General features: G+C 38.4%; 1 protein-coding gene across 4 annotated transcripts in view; it reads left to right on the top strand.

The window, feature by feature from the left end:
* Window positions 1-24,571, top strand: part of sh3bgr.L (SH3 domain binding glutamate-rich protein L homeolog) — a 32,972-nt gene extending 8,401 nt beyond the window's left edge. The window contains 6 exon segments of one of the 4 annotated variants that reach the window (NM_001092128.1): window positions 4,588-4,644; window positions 9,503-9,559; window positions 11,212-11,268; window positions 15,348-15,395; window positions 20,389-20,471; window positions 24,314-24,571. In NM_001092128.1, coding sequence (NP_001085597.1) covers window positions 4,588-4,644; window positions 9,503-9,559; window positions 11,212-11,268; window positions 15,348-15,395; window positions 20,389-20,427 — 258 coding nt within the window. In that variant the 3' untranslated portion in view covers window positions 20,428-20,471; window positions 24,314-24,571. 4 annotated transcript variants of the gene reach the window in all.
* The last annotated feature ends 869 nt before the right edge of the window (window positions 24,572-25,440 follow it).

The following is a 25,440-nucleotide window of genomic DNA, read 5'->3' as shown; positions in this document are numbered from 1 at the left end:
GATCCGAATCCTTAAAATCACTTGATTTTTGTCACATGAACAAGGAAGTAAAGAATTTTTTTATCGCTTTAATCGGTTCTCTTTTGCCTATCCTAACCCTGATTTGCATATGCAAATTAGGGTTTGGATTCAGTATTTCAGTATTTCAGTATTCCAATTATTCACAAAGGATTCAGCTGGATCCCAAAACAGTGGATTCAGTGCATCCCTAATTTTGATGACAATAATAATGATGATCTGACTTAACTATGGAGGAAACAAGACCCCACGGTCTGGAGGGGTCTGGACCTACTGTCTGTTTCTTCTATAGCTGAAAAGAATACTGACGCTTAGGGATGGGTGAATTTTTTCGCCTCGTTTCGCCGCAAAAATGACACCCATAGACTTGTATGTCGTTGTGCATCAAAAAAAAAAGACGCACGTCAGAAAATTTTGCAGCATGACAACATTTTTTGTCGCCCGTAGACTTTAATGGGCGTTGGCGACATTTCGCTGGAGGCTAATTTTTGTTGAAACGAAATGAGTCAAATTCACCCATCCCTAGTGACGCTTCCCAACCGCTCTATTACCTGCGGTGAGGAAGAGGATCACAGGTGGCCAGGAGACTCCGCCTATGGCGGAGAGTGGGGCGGGGACTGAGCAAGCGCCAGATGGAGAGTGGGGCGGGGAGTCAGCAAACGCGGAATGGGGAGTGGGCGGGCAGGAGGGTGGTTGGGGATTGCAGTGCTCTGGGTCCCTCCAACATTTATTAAAAAGGGGGAACCGGCACACTCTAGTTAAGCCGCTGTGCTCTGACCGTCTCATTTTCCTCAAAGACTAATTTTAATTTTACAAATGTTAAATGCTTAATTAAATGAACACTATCCCCACCTAATCCACTGTGTGTGTGTGAAATGTTTATCATGCTTTCTGGTCATGAGCTTCTGAAATGTTAAGAACGACCGTGCCAGGCAAACTATGGAAGGATCATATGATATTGAGTGTTGTCTCTTGATTTTCTTTCCTTGAATTCATGTTTCATCTGTACAAAAGAATTTCTTCAGATCTCTTAGATCAATGCCAGTGATTACGGATTATGAATTGATACAGGGGTGTTTCGGTGGGGCCCTGCTGTGAGTCTGTATGTAACATGACCCATACCAGCTCATGTGTGTTGGCTGATGGAAGCTCATCCAGTTTGCAGGATATTTTTATCTAAGGCGTCATGATTGGAATTCTGCCTCCCTTTCAAGTTTCTTCCCTTCTCATAACCAATTTTATTTCTTCCAGTGCTCAAACCCCAATGACTCCAGAAACATATTTCATTATGTGCAGATCTATGAAAAGGTTTTTCAGTAATGTCCTTCACCAGCGTCAGTACACTGAGTAAAGGCTGAAATAATATACAATACCCATGTGACTTTATTTAAATTGATGATTGGGGTGTAAAGCTGTAAGTACAGAATGTTGACAGTATAAGATAAATAATATAGAAGTGACTGTACATTTCAGACTGCACAGTCCAAGGACGGCAAGAGAGAAGGTTATCTGCCCATTTGTCACAGTCGTTTATCTGATTTTATATAATTATCTGCTCAAAGAGGCAACAATAACAAGTGTAGATAATATAATGATGTGTCTTTCTCTGGGGATATTTATACGTGTGTGTAAATTCCTTAGCAGAAGGTCAAATGGCTTCAGATTTGTAATTGGGCTCAGTATCTTGGAACATGATTGGCCTGTGTTTCCATTATCTGACGGACTGGCCCATCACTGCCTTTGTTCTTGGACCACTTTGGGGCACATTTACTAAGGGTCGAATTTGGAAGTTAAAAAACTTCAAAATTCGAACATCGAATTTGATACTTCGAGAGTCGAAGTATTTTTTTTGATCGAAAACGGCTGATCGATTAAATCGTTTGAATCGAACGAAATACTTTGACTAGTAAAAACTTAGCCAAACACTCAGAAAGGTTATAGGAGGTCCCCCCATAGGCTAAACAGCAATTCGGCAGGTTTAAGGTGGTGAAGTGTCAATGTTGAAGTCGAAGAGACAGAACTTCGATTTTCGATTCGAATCAAATTGAATTTTGGCCTATTCCATGGTATACCCATAAATTACTTCGAAAGTCAAAATTTTTGAATTCAAAAATTCACTTCGACCCTTAGTAAATGGGCCCCTTTGTGTTGACTAAAAATCCACATCTTTCATTAAGAAGATATTTATTTCTTGTTTCTTCTTGTTCTTCTAGTGATCACTGCCCCTACTGCCACACTAAAATGTAATTAGGTGCTCCTTCTCCTTCCTACTAAAACTGACTAGGTGGTTTAAAGGAGAACTAAACCTTAAAAATATATGTGGCTAAAAAGGCCATATTTTATATAGTGAACTTATTGCACGAGGCTAAAGTTTCAGCTTGTCAATAGCAGCAATGATCCAGGACTTCAAACTTGTCACAGGGGGTCACCATCTTGGAAAGTGTCTGTGACACTCACATGCTCAGTGGGCTCTGATTGGCTGTTGAGAAGCTAAGCTTAGGGCTCGTCACTAATTATCCAGCAGAAAATGAGCTTCCCCTGTAATATAAGCTGATGCTACAGGTTTGCTGATTATTAAATTCTGATGCTAATTGCACTGGTTTCTGTGCTGCCATGTAGTAATTATGTGTATTAATTACTAATCAGCCTTATATTGTGACATGTCTATTCTATGTGTACTGTATATTGTGAGTGGGTCCCTAAGCTCAGTAAGTGACAGCAGCACAGAGCATGTGCAGTGAATCAGCAGAAAAGAAGATGGGGAGCTACTGGGGCATCTTTGGAGACACAGATCTTTACTGCTAAAGGGCTGTGGTTGCCTTGGGCTGGTACAGAAGCACAAAACATAATGTACAACATTTCTAGCTACTTCTTTAGTTATGCTTTAGTTCTCCTTTAGGATGTGTTCTAGTGGTGGTCAAGATGAAGAAGAGGAAAGCATTTAAATCATTAATCAAAGCAGACAGATGCTTCTTTTAAGAAGAATTATTTTAATCACTTAAATACTACAAGCGTTGTGGTACATCCAATTGTGCATTGCAATATGTTTGGAAAGGCCGGAGATACTGGTGGGGGGGAAATTCTCTGGATGCCAGTGATGGGCGAGAATAGGATACACCTTGCTGGCTGCCTTGTATTTCTCTGTACACAACATAATGAATGTATCCTTGCAGACAGCAGTCGGGGGGATTAACCAGGCTTCCATATGGCATAAAGTGCAATTCAGAGGCAAGGCGACATTAATACATCTCAATAAAGCTCCGTGTAAAGCAAAGAAGAGCAAATGTCGGCTATCATTAGCTTGGCTTTCTGCGGCATCTCAGTTGGCTGTGCATCAAGAAATCCCACTGACCAAAGTGTTGCCTGTCCGTATCCCTAGTGCCTTGTTTCAAAGCCTTTCCTTCTGCTGCACAGAATGTATCATAGTCATAAGACAGGCTGTTATCTATCCAGATTGGCTCTCATACATGTTCCTATGTGCCGGAGTTTGGGAATGATTTAAAAAAATATGGAAGTTGAGGAATAGTCAGAGGAACATTTTTGAAATTTAGAAATGCTTAGTCCGTTAATAGAATTTTTGTGTGGTTTGTGCAGAGCGGTGTAACTAGAATAATTAATTATATATATATATATATATATATATATTATATTAATAATAATTTAATTGTGCCCAAAGCTTTTGGAATCTTCTAGATGTTGGTCCTCTCAGTAGTAGTTCCACCATCTGCTTCTTCTCTACCACTGAGGATGTCTATCCTATGGCTCAAGAGCTGTGGTTGATCTACAACTCCAAGTGGGTTATTTATTAAAGTCCGAATGGTAAAAACTATTTGTGGAAAAAAACCCTCAAATCGATTATACCCCAATGCTGCAAAAAGCCTGAATCCCATAATCTCAGACCTGTCGAGGTCCTGTATAAGTCAATGGGAGAGGCATCTATCTCAAATTGAAGTTATCGGGTCTTCTGGGTTTTCACCAGAAAATCCGACTTATTCAGGGTTTTCAAGCAAGAACTCGAAAAAATCTAGGTATTCGGTAAAAAAGCCCAAAATATTCAGAAAAAGTCCGAAAAATTTTAGCAGTTCTGTTTTTTTGGAGTTTATCCAATTAAATCAATTTTTTTACTAATAAATAAGCAAAAATCGGGCATAGTAGTTTGGTTGTGTTTTTTTTCTAAATAAAATATGAGATAAATTTGGATTTTAGTAAATAACCCACCAAGTATCTATATCTGTAGTCCTAGGGAAAATCTAATAAACCCACTGGCTCAGTGAATACTTGCTATAAGGAACCTCTGTTATATTGCATATAGAAACTGGGGCTTCGGTATCATAGCCCTGAAAATAAAACAGAACGATTATATATATATAAACCTAGACAAGACAGTGCACCTTGGTCTTTCTTGGTGGCAACCAGATCTAATCTAATTTCTGACCTTTCCAGAAATACTTGTTGTGTCCATATTTCACATCGTACTGTATGTAAGATGAATAACCAGAAAGCATAATTACTGCAGGTTTTTATTCTTCTTCACTCAACTGACAGTAATAAAACTTTTGTTTGGTATAGGATATGGAGGTACCATCTGACTTGCACAATGGGGAAGTTCCAGTAGAAGACAACACTGTAATCATTATTTTCTTTGTTTACTTTCTAAACAACTTTTTTTTTCTATCTTTCTTATCTCTTTTATTATTATGGGATCTATTATCCGGAGTGCTTGGGATGTAGAGATTTTCCTCCATAATTTGGAACACCATGCTTTAAAGGGATACTGTCATGGGAACAGTTTTTTTTTTTTTTCAAAACGCATCAGTTAATAGTGCTGCTCCAGCAGAATTCTCCACTGAAATCTGTTTCTCAAAAGAACAAACAGATTTTTTTATATTTAATTTTTATACCTGACATGGAGCTAGACATTTTGTTAGTTTCCTAGCTGCCCCCAGTCATGTGACTTGTGCTCTGATAAACTTCAGTCACTCTTTACTGCTGTACTGCAAGTTGGAGTGATATCACTCCCCTCCCTTTCCCCCCCAGCAGCCTAACAACAGAACAATGGGAAGGTAACCAGATATCAGCTCCCTAACACAAGATAACAGTTGCCTGGTAGATATAAGAACAGCGCTCAATAGTAAAATCCAGGTCCCACTGCGACACATTCAGTTACATTGAGTAGGAGAAACAGCAGCCTTTCAGAAAGCAGTTCCATCCTAAAGTGCTGGCTCTTTCTGAAAGCACATGACCAGGCAAAATGACCTGAGATGCACCTACACACCAATATTACAACTAAATACACTTGCTGGTTCTGGAATGAAATTTTATATTGTAGAGTGATTTATTTGCAGTGTAAACAGTGTCATTTAGAAATAAAAACGACATCATAAAAAAAAATGACAGAATCCCTTTAAGGCGACTGAAACATTTCAACATAAGAAATAAATACGATTATTTTGCCATCAAAACCGATCCAAATTGGTTTAGTTATCATGGAATACAAGGTACTGTTTTGCTATTAATGAGAAAAAGCAGGTCATTCCAAATTTAAATGGGTGCCTGATTTTCTGAGTATTTGGGATAACTGTTTCCGGATAACAGACTCCATACCTGTATTAGACTCTAACTGTGTGTGTTGGAATCACTTTATTTGGAACAGTGCATCACAGTGAAATTGTGAAAGCTGTACAGAATCCATAATTTACAAAATGAACTTAAATCTGCAAAACTGAAATAATGAGCATGATTTGTCAGGATGATAAAAAATGATCAAGTGCACTTTATAGGCAAAAACGTGGTCAGCCCTGGTGAAACAAGTGAACAATCTCGTTTCATATTTAGTTCAAATTTAAATTCTGGGATGTGTCGCCCTCGCTGATCCATATTCTGGATTCTGTACATCCCCACACTAAGGGGGTTATTTATCAGAGGTCGAGTGTTAGAGTTTTTCTTATACCTTGAATGAACTCGAATGTTTTTTTTATTTAAGAAAAAACTCGAATGGAAATAAACACGAAACCTAAGAATTCGAGTTAATCGAGTTTTCTGCGGGAAAAAACTTGAATCGCTTGAATTATTTAAGTTTTTCGGGCAAAATCCTCGGAAAAAACAACATGAAGGCTATTAACATATTCAAATAGTTCAAGGAACCTCTAACATTGACTTCTACATGACCTCAACAGGTTTCAGAGGTTGGGGTATAATAAATCTTGAAAACATTTTTTGAGTTTTGACTAAAAATTCAACTCGAAAGCTCAAATTTTTGTGGAGAACACAACTCGAACCGAAATAAATAACCCTATTGATAAATAGCCTTAATGCACTGTGAGAGTACCGTAATCTTCTTTTTTTGTGTTTAAGATAATAATCGGTTGATCAGTTGAATGCCAACAAATAATAACCAAGTATCGGCGTTAATTCTCCAAGTTTGGCACTAAATATTAAACTAACCAAAACTGTTTAATCAACGTATTGATTAGGAAATGTATTTTACTTCAGGGGAAGATTGTGTCGGAGTTACGGTTGCTGTAAAGGAATTAAAATATAAACCTAAAATCAAGGGATGTTACACATGATCTTACCATCTGTGTATAACCCTCAGGGAACACATAGGAGGACACCAGTGCTAGCTTGTGACCCAACCCCATCTTTATGGGAATATAGGGATCATTTTGGGTTCTCTCTGGACAGAAGATCTGCTTGAGACTAATCTCTGCTATAAAGATTCCCATAATCAGGCCCATATCTAAAGATGCATCTCCAATACGGATTCTTACACCAATAGGTGGTTGGAAATAATGATGTTTCTTGCTCACAAGTATGTAGATTAACTGCAATTTAAGGCAGTTGCATGCATGTTTTTCTGTTAATACCTAACTCTAGCAGTTTACTTTATTCATTATAAAACAAATACTCCTGACTCCAGCGATAATGAAACTGCAGATGGCAGATAGAGTAGACACGCCGCCTGCAACGAGGAACGAAGTTGATTCTAAGCAAGACGTGATGTAGTCTATCAGCACACACACACACAGCGGGGGTCATTTATAAACTGTGGGCAAATTGGCACCTGGGCAGTAACCCATAGCAACCAATCAGTGATTAGCTTTTTTCAAACAGCAGCAGTTTGAGCCTTGAAATCAGTCGTCTGATTGGTTTCCATGGGTTACTGCCCAGGTGAAAATATGCCCATTGTTTATAACTGCGACCCGGTGATTTCTTTACTCTGATGTTCCCCAATGATAAACTCCCCATAATCATCCCCAACAGCCACCCCTGTGGGCCGACAGAAAGACAAGACTATCAAAGGGGTGGGGATAACTAGAGATTGGGTTGAGTTTGGGCTGATATAGGAGTGTTTAACCGAGTTAGGTCTTTAAAGTGTGGATTCTTTGGATGAGAAGTCTTTTAACTTTTAACTTGTGGGGCCATTCTACTAAGTTGGTAGGACCCACCACATACAAGGCCCAGGCAGGCAATTCGCTAAGAGCCTGGGCCTCATAGGGGGCAAGGGCCCTAACAACTAGTAGTATGGACCCCATGATTTCTGACGGCTGTCATGGGTAGCACTAGAAATACAACACTATTGTCTTGTGAAAACAGCAGCCATGCTGTACAACTCTTGGCAGTTTGGAAAACATGGAGGACAAAATGCCTGAAATTTCTTTGTGTACCATAGTCCTGATCATGAACTTTAAAGAACCAATTTTATTAAAACTGGAGGTGTTTTTTTCGACAATCTGTAAAAACTGTAGTGATATAAATGGGATCTCAAATCTTTTGGAATTCCGTTTTTATTTAGACCGAGCAACTGAAAAATCTAAAACTTTGAATGAAAAAAGGGGAAGTGTATTTTCATCATTCTGTTTTAGTTTTCACTGTATTTTAAAACAGTAAACTTTACAATATAACAATTTGATTTTTGTGTTTCAAGTTTTTTTCATAAATAAGCCAGCGACGGAGGAAAACAGACAAGCATAATAATGATTTTATTCTATCTTGAAAAATCTTGAATTTGAAAATTCAAGGACAGTCACAAATGTTATCTATCCTATGTTCTCTTTCAAGGAAGCAAATGGAAAAAATGTTCCTTTAATTCTTTTAACAGAGAAAAATTTTTTCTTTTGCAACAATGGAAATCCTTAGAACGCTGATCCAGAGCAACAATATTTATTCCTATATATATATACTTATAGGTGGAGATAATGCAGATGAAATTAGATAAAGTGCTCAGTGTACTTTAGTATACCATGTAAGGACTAGTGGGCTTAAAGTGATACTGACACTAAAAAACTATTCTTCAAAATAAAGTACAATATGGGGGTTATTTACTTAACCTCACATTTTTCAGGTCAGGCTTTTTGGGGCAAAAATTTGAATTTTTTCATGGAAAAAAAACCTTGAATTTTTCGAAATTTATTATACCCCAATGCTGCAAAAAGCCTGAATCTGAAAATCATTAATCTCAGACCTGTCGAGTTCATGTATTAGTCAATGATAAGTTAATGGGAGATGTCCCTATACCAATTTGAAGATTTGAAGGTTTGCACTGGATTTAGGCGATAAAAATGTGGGGTTTGCGGGACAAAAACCCGAAAAATCGAACAGTTCTGGAGAAAAGTTAAAAAAAATTGTACAATTCAGGTTTTTGCTAGATTTTATCGAGTTTTTTTCCAGTTTATTCGAGTTATTATAATGATAAATAAGGCGAAATTGGGAATGGGAGCTTGGTCTAGCTTTTTTTTATTGAAACAATGAGATCGGATTTTAGTAAATAATCCCCCAAAAATTAACTATAAGTCATGTAGATCATTTTTGGTGATAGGGCTGCTTTTATACGTAATTGTCACTTGAAGTTCCCAAACCTGATTGTTTTGCCAACCTGACTGTCGCTTCTCAACCTGTCGGTTAAGGGCAGAGACGCACGCTCAGATTTGGGGAGATTTAGTCGTCCGGTGATAAATCGGCTCTTCTTTGGGGCAACTAATCTCCCCGAACTGCCTCCCGCCACCTAGAATCTAAATCGTCAGCAGTCGCCCGAAGTTTCTTCGTCTCTGCCCTAAGAGTTTATAATGGACTACTGAAGCACAAATATTGAAGCCCCCCTTTTAGAGAAATATGGGGATCAGATAGGGAATGTAAAAGCATTAGATAAATACAAATTATAAAGAGCAAGTGAAGACAATGTTATGATATATGTAAAAAAAGGTTACATTTCTGGTGTCCACATCTCTTTAAAAATGGAGCAATTACTCCATGTTGTGCTTTGCTATTTGGGAATATTTTGCTTTGGTCAGGCCCTTTCTGGGAGACATATTCTGACTTTAAATCAAGTCTCAGTATGAACAATAAACTGCATTTGGTTTCCAATATTCCAATTTGTATCTAATGTGTAATCTGATTTGATTTTACAACTAATATTTGAAAATGAATTTAAAAAATGAAATACCTTGTCCTTCTTCACACAATCTCTTGGCTTTGTTCGGCGCAGGAAGTGACGGTACCAGTAGTTTCGCCGAACGAGGAGGTTCCAGCAGAAGAAGTCACTGTAAATAAATGAGTATTCCATCTTACTTAATGTCTAACCAGCTTTTTGTATTAACAAACACATGGATAAGTACAATTAATTCATTTTGTCAGAAAATATAATACAGTGACTTGAATGCCTTAATTCCTAATGTTCCTACTTTTTTCAGTCTTATTTTCTGTGTGTGTGTGCTGGTAGCATATTAATTCAATGATTTGTAGTAAGAAATATAATAATAATATAAATAATATAAATATATAATAATATAAAGATGCACCAAATCCATCATTTAAAAATTGCGAGATCAGTTCTCTAACAAAAACACCATAGTTATTCTGATAAATCTGATGTATTCTTGCTATGACATCACAGAATTACATCACAAAATCAGACATTGAACTAAAGCCCAACAATGTTCTTAAATTTTAGGGGCCCATTTACTAACAATCGAAGTTCGTTTTTTTCCCCACGAATCTCTAAAAATTTGCAGTTTTCAATTTTTTTTTAAAAAAACACTAAAAATTTGAGATTTATTAAGTGTAAAAACCTTTAATACAAAACTTCGCCGGGTAAAACTTGTTGAGGTCCTACAGAAGTCAGTGGGAACTGTGCTGATCCTGTTGGTCTAAATCAATTTGAACTTGTAGAGGATTTCGGATTTTTTTCCCCCTAGGAATTGTCCGAAAAACTTGAACATTGACATTGCTCAGGATAATTTTCAGTTTGTACTTTTTGTAATTCGTATTTTTTAATAAATCTCAAGACATTCATAGGGGCAGAATTATCAAAGGTCGAATTTCGAAGTGAAATATACTTCGAAATTCGGCCATCGAATGGCTATCGAATTACGAAGTTGAAGTTTTTTTTACCGAATTTGACCGTTTTGCTGTTGAAGTAAAATCGTTCAAACGATTTCAGCGATCGATCGATTTTACTTCGACTACAAAAAACTTTACATGCATTAGAAGGTCCTCATAGGCTAAAATAGCACTTCGGCAGGTTTAATTTGGCGAACTATTGAAGTCGAAGTTTTTTTAAAGAGACAGTACATATCGATTATCGAATGGTCGAATATTCGAATTATATTTACTTCAAACCGAATTCGAAGTAAATTCGAAGTCTTAGTATCCTATTCGATGGTCGATGGTATCCAAAAAATTACTTCGAATTTGAAATTTATTACTTTGAAAATTCCCTCGAATTCACTTCGACCCTTGATAAATCTGTCCCTTAGAGTTTGTGAGTTTAGTTGCGGTTTCAAACACCTCTAAAATCACTAAAATCTAATCTTTGTTAAATAGGCCCTTTAGTCTTTTTGCCCAAATACATATCTTGGATTTTGTGCATCTCCATATATAATAAATTGGTTCAAAATAACCATCTGTCAATGGGAAATACTGTGCTGCTATGAACTTATTGAATAGCACTGCGTATCTTGCCAGCGCTATATAAATAAATGATGATGATGATAGGACTGTATGTGATATGTGTTTGTTGAGATAACAACAATAGGTCCTTCACTTTGACAGCAGTTTCAGGGTTCAGGTCCAAGCGCTATGACTTTACTGGCAAAATAATCGATGTCACCGGAGTTTCACTCTTTAAACAGAGCTCAGGACGTAAGACATAATAATTAATTTCCATTTTTTTTCTCTTGGATTTGTTTGGCGCAGAAATCGGAAGTACCAACTGATGTGCAAAACGAGACGGTTCCCGCAGAAGAGAGCTCTGTAATTTAAATGAGTATAATCCTTGTTTAATGTCTAACCATCTTCTTAACCAACAACTTGATATTTATGAATAATAATTGACAAATGAGAAAATAATGAATTTTGCATACCTCCCAACTTCCATTTATTTTGAGAAACAGTCAAAATCATGGACCAAAAAAGTGTTCAGTTTATCAAAAAATAGGTGGGGTTTCATGGGAACCTTGGGTGCTGGTGGTTATTGATGCACATTGATTTGGAGGATTGGGGATGTCGCCATATGAATTTTGAGGTCTGGAATGTTGGGAGATATGGTATTTACGCTTGTTTTGCTGTGGCTCAAATCTAATGGCCTGTACTTGTCGAAGATGTATATTTACAGCAGAGCATTACAGGTATGGGACCTGCTATCCAGAATGCTAGGGACCTGGAGTTTTCCGGGAAATGGATCTTTCCATAATTTGGATCTTCATACCTTAAAGGGGCTGTTCACCTTTAAACTAGTTGGTTTCAGATAGATCACTAGAAATAACAACTCTTTCCAATTACTTTCTATTTTCTATTTGTGACCGTTTTTCTAATATTGAAGTGTAAAGTGTCATTTTTCACCTTCTAAAAGCAGCTCTGGGTGGGGGGGCTGGGGTCACCGACCCCCCAAACTTTTCGAAATTGATAAATTTAGTTGATACATTTGTTATCATTACAGGCAGCTGTTAGAATTGATACAATAGTTGCTAATACTCCAGAGATGCTGCTGAGAAATGGATCAACTAAATGTTGTAAAATTGTAACAGTTCAGAGTCTGCACCTGAATTACTGAGCTGCCAGACTCAAACACCAGAGACACAAACATTCAACTTTACACTTAGATTTTGGAAAAACAATAAAAAATAAATAATGGAATGTAATTGAAAAAAAGTCTTTATTTCTGGGGAACAAAGTGAAAACAACTGAACTGAAAAAAGTATTTGGAAGGTGAACAAACCCCTTTAAGTCTACTAGAAAATCATATAAACATGAAATAAACCCAATAGGCTGGTTTTGCCTCCAATAAGGATTAATTATATCTTAGTTGGGATCAAGAACAAGTTACAAGTTTTATTATTATAAAGAAAAAGGAAATAATTTTATAAAAATGTGGTTATTTCATTATAATTGAATCTATGGGAGGCTGCCATTCCATAATTCGAAGCTTTCTGGATAACGGGTTTCCGGATAACGTATCCCATACCTGTATAATGAAGCAAATAACCAGATGCACCGAACCCTCTTTTAAAATTTGTCTTAATACGGAATTGTGTTTCCAGCAACAGATTTGGCTAAATATTAAATTAAATCTGATCTGACAAAATTACAATTGGCCACAAGTTTTGATCAAAGCCAGATGTTCTGGTAGTGAAAGCTCTCATTATTCTGGGAATTGCTAAAAGTTAAAAATCTGGCCAGAGTTGTGACAATATCCTGGATTCTGTGCATCCATGGCTTAGCTACTGACAGCACTATATCATTTGAATTCTTTTGCAATAACAAAAATCACCTTAATACTTATGAATAACCTATATCTTTCCATCACATGTTTAATTGTTAAAAAAAAAAAACCTGAATACCTAAAATTGAAATTGCATTTCTTAATGTTTGCTTTAATCTTTTCCCAAAATCATAATTTTGTTTATATTTGTTTGTTTGTCCTCTACTAAAATGTCCTCCAAGACTGTGACTCTGTCTGTAGACAAAACCAGCTGAATCGCTGTCTCGGTTATTGAAGGTCCCATTAAAGGTCCCCATACATGGGCCAATATAAGCTGCAGACAGACTAAGTCGCCAGTTTATTGGGCAGTGTATGGGGCCCTCCGATGGGCTTCCACGATCAATATCTGGCTGAAAATCACACAGATGTCGATCGGATCGAGGACTGCATTGGTTCGTTGATGCAGTCCTCTGCTGACCGCCCGTATTCTCGCTTTTGTGATCTGATCATTGGGCCCTAGGGCCCACGGTCGGATCAGCCCAAAATTGCCCACCTTAATTTGGGCATATCAGGGAGAGATTTGATGACTTAGCCATATGAACAGATCTCTGCATGTATGGGAAGCTTAAAGGGATACTGTCATGGGAAAACATGTTTTTTTCAAAACACATCAGATAGTGCTGCCGCAGCAGAATTCTGCACTGAAATTCATTTTTCAATAGAGCAAACGGATTTTTTTATATTCAATTTTAAAATCTGACATGGGGCTAGACATATTGCCAGTTTCCCAGCTGCCCCCAGTCATGTGACTTGTGCTCTGATAAACTTCAGTCACTCTTTACTGCAAGTTGGAGTGATATCACTCCCCTCCCTCCCCCCCCCCCCCCACCAGCAGCCAAACAACAGAACAATGGGAAGGTAACCAGATAACAGCTCCCTAACACAAGATAACAGCTGCCTGGTAGATCTAAGTTCAATAGTAAAAGCCAAGTCCCACTGAGACTGATTCAGTTACATTAAGTAAGAGAAATAACAGCCTGCCAGAAAGTAGTTCCATCCTAAAGTGCAGGCACAAGTCACATGACTGGGGCAGCTGGGAAACTGATTTCAAAATTGAATATAAAAAAATCAATTTGCACTTTTGAGAAATGGATTTCAGTGCAGAATTCTGCTGGAGCAGCTCTATTAACTGATGTGTTTTGAAAAAAACATGTTTTCCCATGACAGTATCTCGATAAAAGCTGCTGATAAACCGAGACGGCACCTTATTGGCCCGTGTTTGGGGCCATCCGACGGGCTTCCCCAATCAATATCTGGCCAAAAGTCGGCCAGATCTCTATCGGACAGATTAAAAAATCCAGTTGGATCGCGGCTGCACCTGTGCATTTATCCACCCATTTCAAATGCATTATGTTCCAATCATTGGGCCCTAGGGCCCACAATCGGATCAGCCCGATATCGCCCACTTCAATGTGGGCATTTCGGGGAGAGATCTGCTCGTTTGGCGACATCACCTAACGAGCGGATCTCTACGTCTATGGTCACCTTAAGACCTAGAATTTTCTCTTTGCAAATAAAAGAACTTGAGGGGCACACTCAACTTTAAAGACAAATAGAAACATAGAAAAGTAGAAGTAGAAACATGGAAAAGAAAAGTAGAATTTACACATTCTGGGTTGGGTTACAAGTAGAGGGTTAAGCAAGAGGCCTTTTATGGAGGTTGACTCCATTGACTATCAGCCCTGAGCTGATTTTGAATCTGTTGTAACTACTTCTGCTGTAACTACTTACATTAACACCCAGCTCTGGATTCTGCATATGTCCCGTTTTTCCATACAACCAAATTGGGCAGATTAAACTGTTCCGGGATGAAGTTGATGGTCATATTATGGGAGCTCTTGGGCAGTGAGGCCAAATAAATATCACACACATAAATTAGCCAGATGGGTTCATACTACACTTGCAACCAGGGTCGGACCACTCTTCATACCCACCTCTATACAATTCAGACCAAGCCTAGGGCACAACACCACTACCAAGGGATATATATCTGTGTAGGTAGGGCAGATACCATGTGACTCAAATTGCAATTAAACCGTCCTTAATTAACAAAGGGGTTGGAGATGATGTAGTTACAATCCAAATATAACTTTATAAGTTATTAGAAATCACTCTTTGACCTCTATCAAGCCTTTATACATCTTAGACGTCCTTATTGACTTCTAATATCCTTTATTTCCTAAATATAATATTTCATTATTCAATTTCTAAGCCCCAACCTGAGCTACTAACAATAGTATTCGTCTAGGATTGCTCGTTTGTACTAATTAACAGTGTAACTCTAACGCCACTCCAAACATTTATCCATAATAAACTCTGTCTAATACTAGAACTCTAGCCTTAATGGATAATGTACCCCTGACATATATATCATATAGGATATTAAAAAAATTTTTTTAAAAAAATTGCAAAATCTGAATAAATTAAAGATTATATTTTGAGGGGGAGGGGGTACATTATTCCTTAGGATGATAACAAGTCTAACCTTTAAACAGTTACAGGTGTTGCATTTACCATATTGGCACAGTTGAGTAATTTTTGGGTAGTGTTAATGTGACTTTTCATCGTTTAGATTAGTGAAAGTCCCCCTAAGAAGGAGGAGGAAGCTGAAGAGGAGGAGGTGAGCAGGAGTCCGCTGAGATTTTGGAGAATTTCAGGAATGATAAAAATAAATAACTTAAATGGGTTGTTCATCTTTTAAGTAATTTTTAATATGATGTAGAGCGTGATATTCTGAGACAATCGGTTTTCATTTTTTATTATTTGTGGTAGGGATGCACCGAATCTAGGATTCAGTTCAGGATTTGGCCTTTTTCAGCAGGATTCGGATTTGGCCGAATCCTTCTGCCTGGCCGAACCAAATCCTAATTTGCATATGCAAATTAGGGGCGGGGAGGGACTTTTTGTCACAAAACAAGGTAGTAAAAATGTTTTCCCCTTCCCACCCCTAATTTGCATATTCATATTAGGGTTCAGATTCGGTTCGGTATTTGGCCGAATCTTTTGCGAAGGATTCGGGGGTTTGGCCTAATCCAAAATAGTGGATTCGGTGCATCCCTAATTTGTGGGTTTTTAGTTATTTAGCTTTTTATTCAACAACTCTCTAATTTGCAATTTCAGCAACATGGTTGCTAGGATCCAAATTCCCCCAGCAACCAGGCATTGATTTGAATAAAAGACTGGAATATGAATAGGAGGGGCTTGAATAGAAAGAAGAAGACTAAACAGTAGCAATAACAAGAAATGTGTAGCATTTGTTTTTATATGGGGTCTGCAAATAATTTTAGAACTATAAAAAAGAAAAAATGGAGGCCAGTTGAAAAGTTGCTTAGAATTAGTCATTCTACAAAACACGAAAAGTTAATTTAAAGGTGAACCACCCCTTTAATGCTTTCCACAATCTTTCCTCGATCCTCTTTCATTTTGTGCGTCCGAGTAACAACAAATGTTGGCTGTGAACATGCCTGGCAGAACTTGCTATATAAAGACTCCCCGGTCTCAATGTTAGGGACACCTGTCACAATCATTCATTTCAATACTGTACTGGAAAACACCCATTGCCCATTGATATCAAGCCATGAATACTGGTTCTTTTATTCATTATCTGAGTGCTGTTTGGAGTGTATTATAATGGCTGGAAGTGATGAAGTGTAACAGAACACTGAGAAGTGAGAGACACTTAATTATACATTATATATATATATATATATATATATATATATATATATATATATATATATATATATATATATATATATGGAAGTCTGATAATATTCTTAAAGGATAAGTAAACCTTTAAAATAAGTGAATGTAAAATTGATGAGGGGGCTATTATGAGCACTTTTGTAATGTACCTTCATTATTCATTTTCTTTTTATTCCAAGATATTAAAGGGATACTGTCATGAGAAAAAAAATTTTTTTTCAAAATGAATCAGTTAATAGTGCTGCTCCAGCAGAATTCTGCACTGAAATCAAACAGATTTTTTTATATTCAATTTTGAAATCTGACATGGGGCTAGACATATTGTCAATTTCCCAGCTGCCCCAAGTCATGTGACTTGTGCTCTGATAAACTTCAATCACTCTTTACTGCTGTACTGCAAGTTGGAGTGATATCACCCCCTCCCTTTCCCCCCCAGCAGCCAAACAAAAGAACAATGGGAAGGTAACCAGATAGCTCCCTAACACAAGATAACAGCTGCCTGGTATATCTAAGAACAACACTCAATAGTAAAATCCCATGTCCCACTGAGACACATTCAGTTACATTGCGAAGGAAAAACAGCAGCCGGACAGAAAGCATTTCTCTCCTAAAGTGCAGGCACAAGTCACATGACTAGGGGCAGCTGCGAAATTGACAAAATGTCTAGCCCCATGTCAAATTTCAAAATTGAATATAAAAAATCTGTTTGCTCTTTTGAGAAATGGATTTCAGTGCAGAATTCTGCTGGAGTAGCACTATTAACTGATGTGTTTTGAAAAAAAACATGTTTTCCTATGACAGGATCCCTTTAAGGGATACATGTGCTGTTAATATAAATGAATTTAGTTACAACAGCGCCACCTGCTGGTCAGTTTCCCACCAGTCTGACCACCAAGTAGTCAAGGAAGTTGTCAGGAGAAAGAAAGAGGCTGTTCTGATGTTATTCTGCTTAGGAAAACAATTAGAAACCTTTCTCACATCTTTCCTAAGCAAGAGAACTTTAGAGCAGCCTCTTTCTTTCTCCTGACAATTTCTTACTTGACTACTTGGTGGTCAGACAAGTGGGGAAAATAGCCAGCAGGTGGTGCTGTTGTAACAAAATTCATTCATATTAACAGCACATGTATCCCTTAATATCTTGGAATAAAAAGAAAATAAATAATGAATGTACATGACAAAAGCGCTTAGAAAAGCCCCCTCATAAATTTTACATTCACTTATTGTAAAGGTTTACTTATCCTTTAAACGTGGAGTTAAAAACTAGTATCATGCATCGAATGCATCGGGATGCATCGAATACAGGATTCGGCTCGGGATTCGGCCAGGATTCGTCCTTTTTCAGCAGGATTCAGATTCGGCCGAATCCTTCTGCCCGGCTGAACCAAATCCTAATTTGCATATGCAAATCACGTGACTTTTTGTCGCAAAATAAGGAAGTTTGTATATGAAAATTAGGATTCGTTTCGCTATTCGGCCGAAACTTTTACAAAAGATTTGAGGGTTAGGTCGGATCCAAAATAGTGGATTCGGTGCATCCCCAAAACAAATGTAGGTAAAATTGCTCAGATCGCTCTTCCAAGTGTTTTACATTCATTTACTTGAACATTTTTTTTTCAAAATTTCAAGGTAATATTGAAACAATATCACCACTTGATCTTTATTCTGTCCCATTGGCTACAGTCAGCAAATAAGTTAGAAAATTAAAGCGGTTCTTTACCTTTAAATTAACTTTTAGTAGAATGTAGAGAGTGATATTTGCATATAGTTTTCATTTTTTATTATTTGTGGGTTTTTGAGTTATTTCAGCTCTCCAGTTTGCAGTTTCAGCCGTCTGGTTGCTAGGGTCCAAATTCCCCTAGCAACCATGCATTGATTAGAATAAGAGACTGGAATATGAATAGGAGAGGCCTGAATAGAAAGATGAGTAATAAAAGGTAGCAATAACAATAAATGTGTAGCCTTACAGCGCATTTGTTTTTTTAGATGGGGTCAGTGACCCCCCATTTTCAAAGCAAAAAGGCAAATAATTAAAAACACTTTAAAAAATAAATAATGAAGACCAATTAAAAAGTTGCTTAGAACTGGTCATTTTATAAAATACTAAAACTTAACTTAAAGGGGCAGTTCACCTTAAAGTTCCATTTTAGTATGATATAGAATGGTTAATTCTAAGCAACCTTTTAATTGGTCTAAATGATTTATTTTTTTAAAGTTTTTAAATTGGCCTTCATTATGTCTTTTTTATAGCATTTGAATTATTTGCCCTCTTTTTATGACTCTTCCAGCTTTCAAATTGGAATCACTGACCCCATCTAAAAAACAAATGCTCTATAAGGTTATGTATTTATTGTTATTGCTACTTTGTATTACTCCTTTTTATCTTTCTATCTTGCAGGCCCTCTCCAATTCATAGTCTCTCTCAGATATTAATGGGCCCCACAGCAAATTACTTTTTAGGCCCCCAAAATGTCTAGAGGTTGACCTGTTTTAACAATATTTATTTAACTTCTAAATGAATAAGGGCCTCATGGGGCCCATATACCTCCTAGGCCCCCCTGTAGCCGCAGGGTCTGCTTCCTCTGTAGTTACGCCCCTGCAGTCTCTTATTCAAATTAATGCAGGGTAAAAAGCTAAATAACTCAAAAAACACAAATAATAAAAAATGAAAACCAATTGCAAATTGTCTCTGAATATCAGTCTGATATTCACTCTGTTATATGAGTTCTGCCATGGAGTAACAACAAAAAAAAATATTGGGAACACCGTTAGTGATGGGCAAATTTGTCCTGTTTCGATTCACTGCGAAATTATGACATGGATGAAAAACTAGCGAAACACGATATTTGACGGAATTGTGGCTGGCGTCAGAATTGTCGCTAGCATCAAAAAACGTTGACTGTCGAATTTATTTGCCACCAGAAATTTTCCGCCTGGTGAATAAATTCGCCCATCACTAAAAACCATATAAACAGCCAACAATAGGACACAGTATGTAGGACAATTGGTTAATTCCTCTCTATTTCAACCCCCTTGTTTGTAATGTGAGTGCTGGCAGAATTCTAATTGGCTGTTTTCATCATGTGACATGAAGAGATTACAGTAATTATGTCCTAGAATTGAAATGTAAAGTTATTGTTGGTGTTAGAGAAGTAGATGATACAGGAAGAAGTCTGAGGTCTAAAACTGGCCATAAATATAGAGATCCCCTCGTTTGGTGAGGTCGCCAAACGAGCGAATCTCTCTCCGATATGCCCACCTTGAGGTGAGTGATATCGGGCTGATCTGATCGTGAGCTCTAGGCCCCAACGAGGAGAATACGGCGGTCAGATCAAGGACCATATCAACGAACCAATGTGTTCCTCGTTCTGACGGGATTTTTTAACTTGCCCGATCTGGCCAACTTTTGGCTTGATATCAAACAGGGAAGCCCGTCTGATGGCCCCATACACTGTCCAATAACCTGCTGACTTAATCTGTCTGCACTTTTTATCTGCCCTTAAACCCGAAGCCTATGCCAGTGCTAATTACTTACTCAAGGACCTCTTTCTTAGATCAAGATGTTACAGTGTTTTCATATAGGTTTAACCTTGTTTGATGAAACGTTTGATCCCAAAGGGACATATGAAAACCAGAAGCCTCAAAACCTTTGCTCTGTTGGTGTATATAGATAGATATCACTTGGAAACCTCTCCATCGGCGAATCAGTTGTTAGTTATCAAGAAGTGACAAAAGGCTTTAAAACGTGTCCTTGTCTTTGAGGGACACAATGGAAACACAGTCTGTGTCAATGAAAGAGAATATTGGCATTAGAAACTGTGCGTAGGGATCTTCTCACCTTTGGGTCCATCATCATTTATTCACCCACGCACTATACTGACTAATGGTCATATCATTGTTTCACTCTGTAGGTTCAAGAAGAAGTAGAAGAAGAAGTAGAGCAAGAATAGACGGGAGAACGCTTGAAATTAGTTCTGTTTCATGATACATCAAGGTATTGTTTTTAATTTATACTGTTTTTTTTTATGGCTTACTGTCACACCAAAAAAATACTTTACTACTGATTTTCTTGTAGGCATTATATGGGTCATTGAAAAGGACAATAGATATTTATTCCTTTGGTTTAGGGGTGATGACCAATTCTTCTTGGTTCTGTGCTACGAGAGGTTGTTTAAAAAACCCCTTAGTGCTCATTCAAAAAGAAGACTTGTCAATGCACCTGTTTGGGATTTAACCCCACTTATCTGGTCACACCCCTGTAATAGGTCTGTCACCTGCTGTCAGTAATTTGAACCTGAAATCAAATTTAAGGTGGCCATACGTTGGCTGATAAAAGCTGCCAACAGACAAAGTCAACAGCTTATTGGCCAATGTATGGGGTCCCTTCCGAAGGGCTTCCCTGGCCACTATTCGGCTAGATGTCCATCAGGCAGGTTAAAAAGACCGCGTCGAGTCGAGGACCGCATTGGTTAGTTGATGCAGGCCTCACACGGACTTCCTGCATATTCCTTGTTGTGATCAGCCCAACATCGCTCACTCACGGTGGACAAAGTGGGGCAAGATCTGCTCATTTGGCGACCTCTCAAAAAGAGCTGATATGCACATGTCTGGCCACTAGTGTTGGCGAATTTATTCGACAGGCGCAAATTTGCTGCGAAATCTCAGCGGTGCTGTCAACGATTAATGGATGCTCATTGACTTTAATGGGCGCTGGCTTCAACTTTGACGCTGACCAATTGTCGCTGGCGTCAAAATCAGCGTTTCACAAATTTTTCACCAGTTTTGAGAATTTCGTGTGAAATTTGTGACGAAGCCAAGCAAATTTGCCCATCACTACTGGCCACCTTTACTAATTCCTTTAAAATGCAGAGAATTGTCACTTGAAGTCCTCCGATATGGTGTGAAGTAGGGAGCACTACTGCTGGTGGGACCGTGCTCAATGGAGAAGGGATTGGTGCAGAATGGAGTGGGGTAATGGAGTTGGGTAAGGGGGAACAGATCACTTCAAAGATGGGTTGACATCTCTGGTCTTGCTGTGCTCTACACCCAAGGCAGATCTAGCAATATCTATAAAGAATGTTTTAAAATGCAGCCACAGTATAGTGACTAGTAGTATATATAGAACTGTATTTAGTGACAAATGAGTGGTGAACATTCCAAAAATTCCTTTATGCAAGCGATGATTGTTAGTCATCAAGTTTTAGTCTGCCCTCTTGTGGTGTAATCAAGGAGATAGGGAATTTGTTAGTTACTTATGTATTACTTATCCTGTCTTTAAAACATTAGAGATTTGCTTGTGCCAATCCTTCACTGGCCAATAAATCAGTGAAATAGAGATTTTGTCTTGTAGGAAAATCTTCTTTACCTCTCTTCTTCTTTTCACGATTGAATTGGATTTTTTTTCAAGCAGAAATAATATTATAATATTTTGTTTGTGTGTTTATTGTGCTTAATAATAGTCTCTGGGAAGGGACTTTGGCTGGTTGCAGGATCTGACTGGGCCTGTGGGGCACCGGGAAAAAACCTAGTGTGCCCCGGCTCTCATGGTCCCCACTGGCCCAAACCTGCTCCATGCCCTTGCTGTCTCGATTTCTGTAACCCGATAATAGTCTCTGGGAAGGGAGTGTGACTGTGGGATAGCAGGTATAGTAGGGAGAGATGGTGTCTATAGTAACAGTGGATAATAGTCTCTGGGAAGGGAGTGTGACTGTGGGATAGCAGGTATAGTAGGGAGAGATGGTGCCTATAGTAACAGTGGATAATAGTCTCTGGGAAGGGAGTGTGACTGTGGAATAGCAGGTATAGTAGGGAGAGATGGTGTCTATAGTAACAGTGGATAATAGTCTCTGGGAAGGGAGTGTGACTGTGGGATAGCAGGTATAGTAGGGAGAGATGGTGCCTATAGTAACAGTGGGATAACAGTCTCTGGGAAGGGAGTCTGACTGTGGGATAGCAGGTATAGTAGGGAGAGATGGTGCCTATAGTAACAGTGGATAATAGTCTCTGGGAAGGGAGTGTGACTGTGGGATAGCAGGTATAGTAGGGAGAGATGGTGCCTATAGTAACAGTGGATAATAGTCTCTGGGAAGGGAGTGTGACTGTGGGATAGCAGGTATAGTAGGGAGAGACGGTGCCTATAGTAACAGTGGGATAATAGTCTCTGGGAAGGGAGTGTGACTGTGGGATAGCAGGTATAGTAGGGAGAGATGGTGTCTATAGTAACAGTGGATAATAGTCTCTGGGAAGGGAGTGTGACTGTGGGATAGCAGGTATAGTAGGGAGAGATGGTGTCTATAGTAACAGTGGATAATAGTCTCTGGGAAGGGAGTGTGACTGTGGGATAGCAGGTATAGTAGGGAGAGATGATGCCTATAGTAACAGTGGATAATAGTCTCTGGGAAGGGAGTGTGACTGTGGGATAGCAGGTATAGTAGGGAGAGATGGTGCCTATAGTAACAGTGGATAATAGTCTCTGGGAAGGGAGTTTGACTGTGGGATAGCAGGTATAGTAGGTAGAGATGGTGTCTATAGTAACAGTGGGATAATAGTCTCTGGGAAGGGAGTGTGACTGTGGGATAGCAGGTATAGTAGGGAGAGATGGTGTCTATAGTAACAGTGGGATAATAGTCTCTGGGAAGGGAGTGTGACTGTGGGATAGCAGGTATAGTAGGGAGAGATGGTGCCTATAGTAACAGTGGATAATAGTCTCTGGGAAGGGAGTGTGACTGTGGGATAGCAGGTATAGTAGGGAGAGATGGTGTCTATAGTAACAGTGGATAATAGTCTCTGGGAAGGGAGTGTGACTGTGGGATAGCAGATATAGTAGGGAGAGATGGTGCCTATAGTAACAGTGGATAATAGTCTCTGGGAAGGGAGTGTGACTGTGGGATAGCAGATATAGTAGGGAGAGATGGTGCCTATAGTAACAGTGGATAATAGTCTCTGGGAAGGGAGTGTGACTGTGGGATAGCAGGTATAGTAGGGAGAGATGGTGCCTATAGTAACAGTGGATAATAGTCTCTGGGAAGGGAGTGTGACTGTGGGATAGCAGGTATAGTAGGGAGAGATGGTGCCTATAGTAACAGTGGATAATAGTCTCTGGGAAGGGAGTGTGACTGTGGGATAGCAGGTATAGTAGGGAGAGATGGTGTCTATAGTAACAGTGGGATAATAGTCTCTGAGAAGGGAGTGTGACTGTGGGATAGCAGGTATAGTAGGGAGAGATGGTGTCTATAGTAACAGTGGGATAATAGTCTCTGGGAAGGGAGTGTGACTGTGGGATAGCAGGTATAGTAGGGAGAGATGGTGCCTATAGTAACAGTGGATAATAGTCTCTGGGAAGGGAGTGTGACTGTGAGATAGCAGGTATAGTAGGGAGAGATGGTGTCTATAGTAACAGTGGATAATAGTCTCTGGGAAGGGAGTGTGACTGTGGGATAGCAGGTATAGTAGGGAGAGATGGTGCCTATAGTAACAGTGGATAATAGTCTCTGGGAAGGGAGTGTGACTGTGGGATAGCAGGTATAGTAGGGAGAGATGGTGTCTATAGTAACAGTGGATAATAGTCTCTGGGAAGGGAGTGTGACTGTGGGATAGCAGGTATAGTAGGGAGAGAGTAGAGTAATCAGTATCACTATTACACCTTTAAAAGGTCTGGAAATGTTAGTTGGATAAGGCTCTGACAAAAGTTCACTTTTAGATTAATTGTGAAATCTGTTTTACCTTGGACCCCATTACATAAGGATGCAGAGACCTATAATTTGGACCAGCTATAGATGTACATATTAGATTTTATTTTATGATAATATATAAGGAAATATATCTCTTTCCTTGCAGGCTGCCCAGGCATGGTAGTGCCACACAACTGAATCTGACACACACAGTGTTCCACAGAATTCTCTTTATATTTGGGACGCTGCAGCATCGAATAATGAAGAACCTTCCCAAGATGCCACTATCTGGTCCTGCCGGGGTTTTCCATATGGGATTCAATGTGATCTCTTTGCACTGTCATTTCCCCAAGATCTATTACAAACAGGATGCTTCGTATACAGTTTCTAATAAAGTTATAATATAACATTGTATTATTTCTAACACAGGCTCAGAGTTTCTATTAATTATCAGCGAGTGTATTTGAGAGCAATAAGGAAATTATCTGATAAGGAGGAATAGCGGCAACAGTTGGTGGGATAATGGCACATGGCTAAAGGGATGGTTCATCTTTAAGTTAACTTTTAGTATGTTATAGAATGGCTAATTCTAAGCAACTCTACAATTGGTCTTCATTATTTCTTTTTTATAGTTTCTGAATTATTTGCCTTTTTCTTCTGACTATTTTCACCTTTCAAAAAGGGGTCGCTGACCTCATCTAAAAAAACAAATGCTCTTTAAGGCTACAAATTTATTTTTATTGCTACTTTTTATTACTCATCTTCCTATTCAGACTCTCTCCTATTCATATTCCAGTCTCTTATTCAAATCAGTGCATGGTTGCTAAGGTAATTTCAACCCTAGCAACCAGATGACTGACATTGCAAACGGGGAGAGCTGCTGAATAAAAAGCTAAATAACTCAAAAACCAAAAAAAATGAAAAGCAAAATCTATCATATGGGGAGGCAAATTTATCAAAGGTCGAATTTCAAGTTCATGTGAGTTTTTAAAACACCTATAAACTCCCATGAACTGGAAATTCGACCAACTGAAATTTATTTAAAAAATTAAATTTTCAAAACTCGGGTGAATAGGATCGACCTGAAAACTTCTCCGAAAAAAACTCCAATGTCAGGAAGGCTGGAAACAACTCCAAATTGACTAAAACAGTAATTCAGCAGGTTTTAGGTGGTGAATAGTCGAATTCCAGTTCTTAAAGGGCCAGTGTATGATAAATCTTGAAAATCGAATTAGAATTTTTAAAAAAAACTTGAATCAAATTTTAACAATTCCCTAGTCAAATTATGGGTTT

The sequence above is a fragment of the Xenopus laevis genome, chromosome 2L (assembly GCF_017654675.1).
Source record: "Xenopus laevis strain J_2021 chromosome 2L, Xenopus_laevis_v10.1, whole genome shotgun sequence".
NCBI lineage: Eukaryota > Metazoa > Chordata > Amphibia > Anura > Pipidae > Xenopus > Xenopus laevis.
Note: the sequence above shows the minus strand (reverse complement) of the source record. Positions and strands in the feature narration are given on the sequence as shown.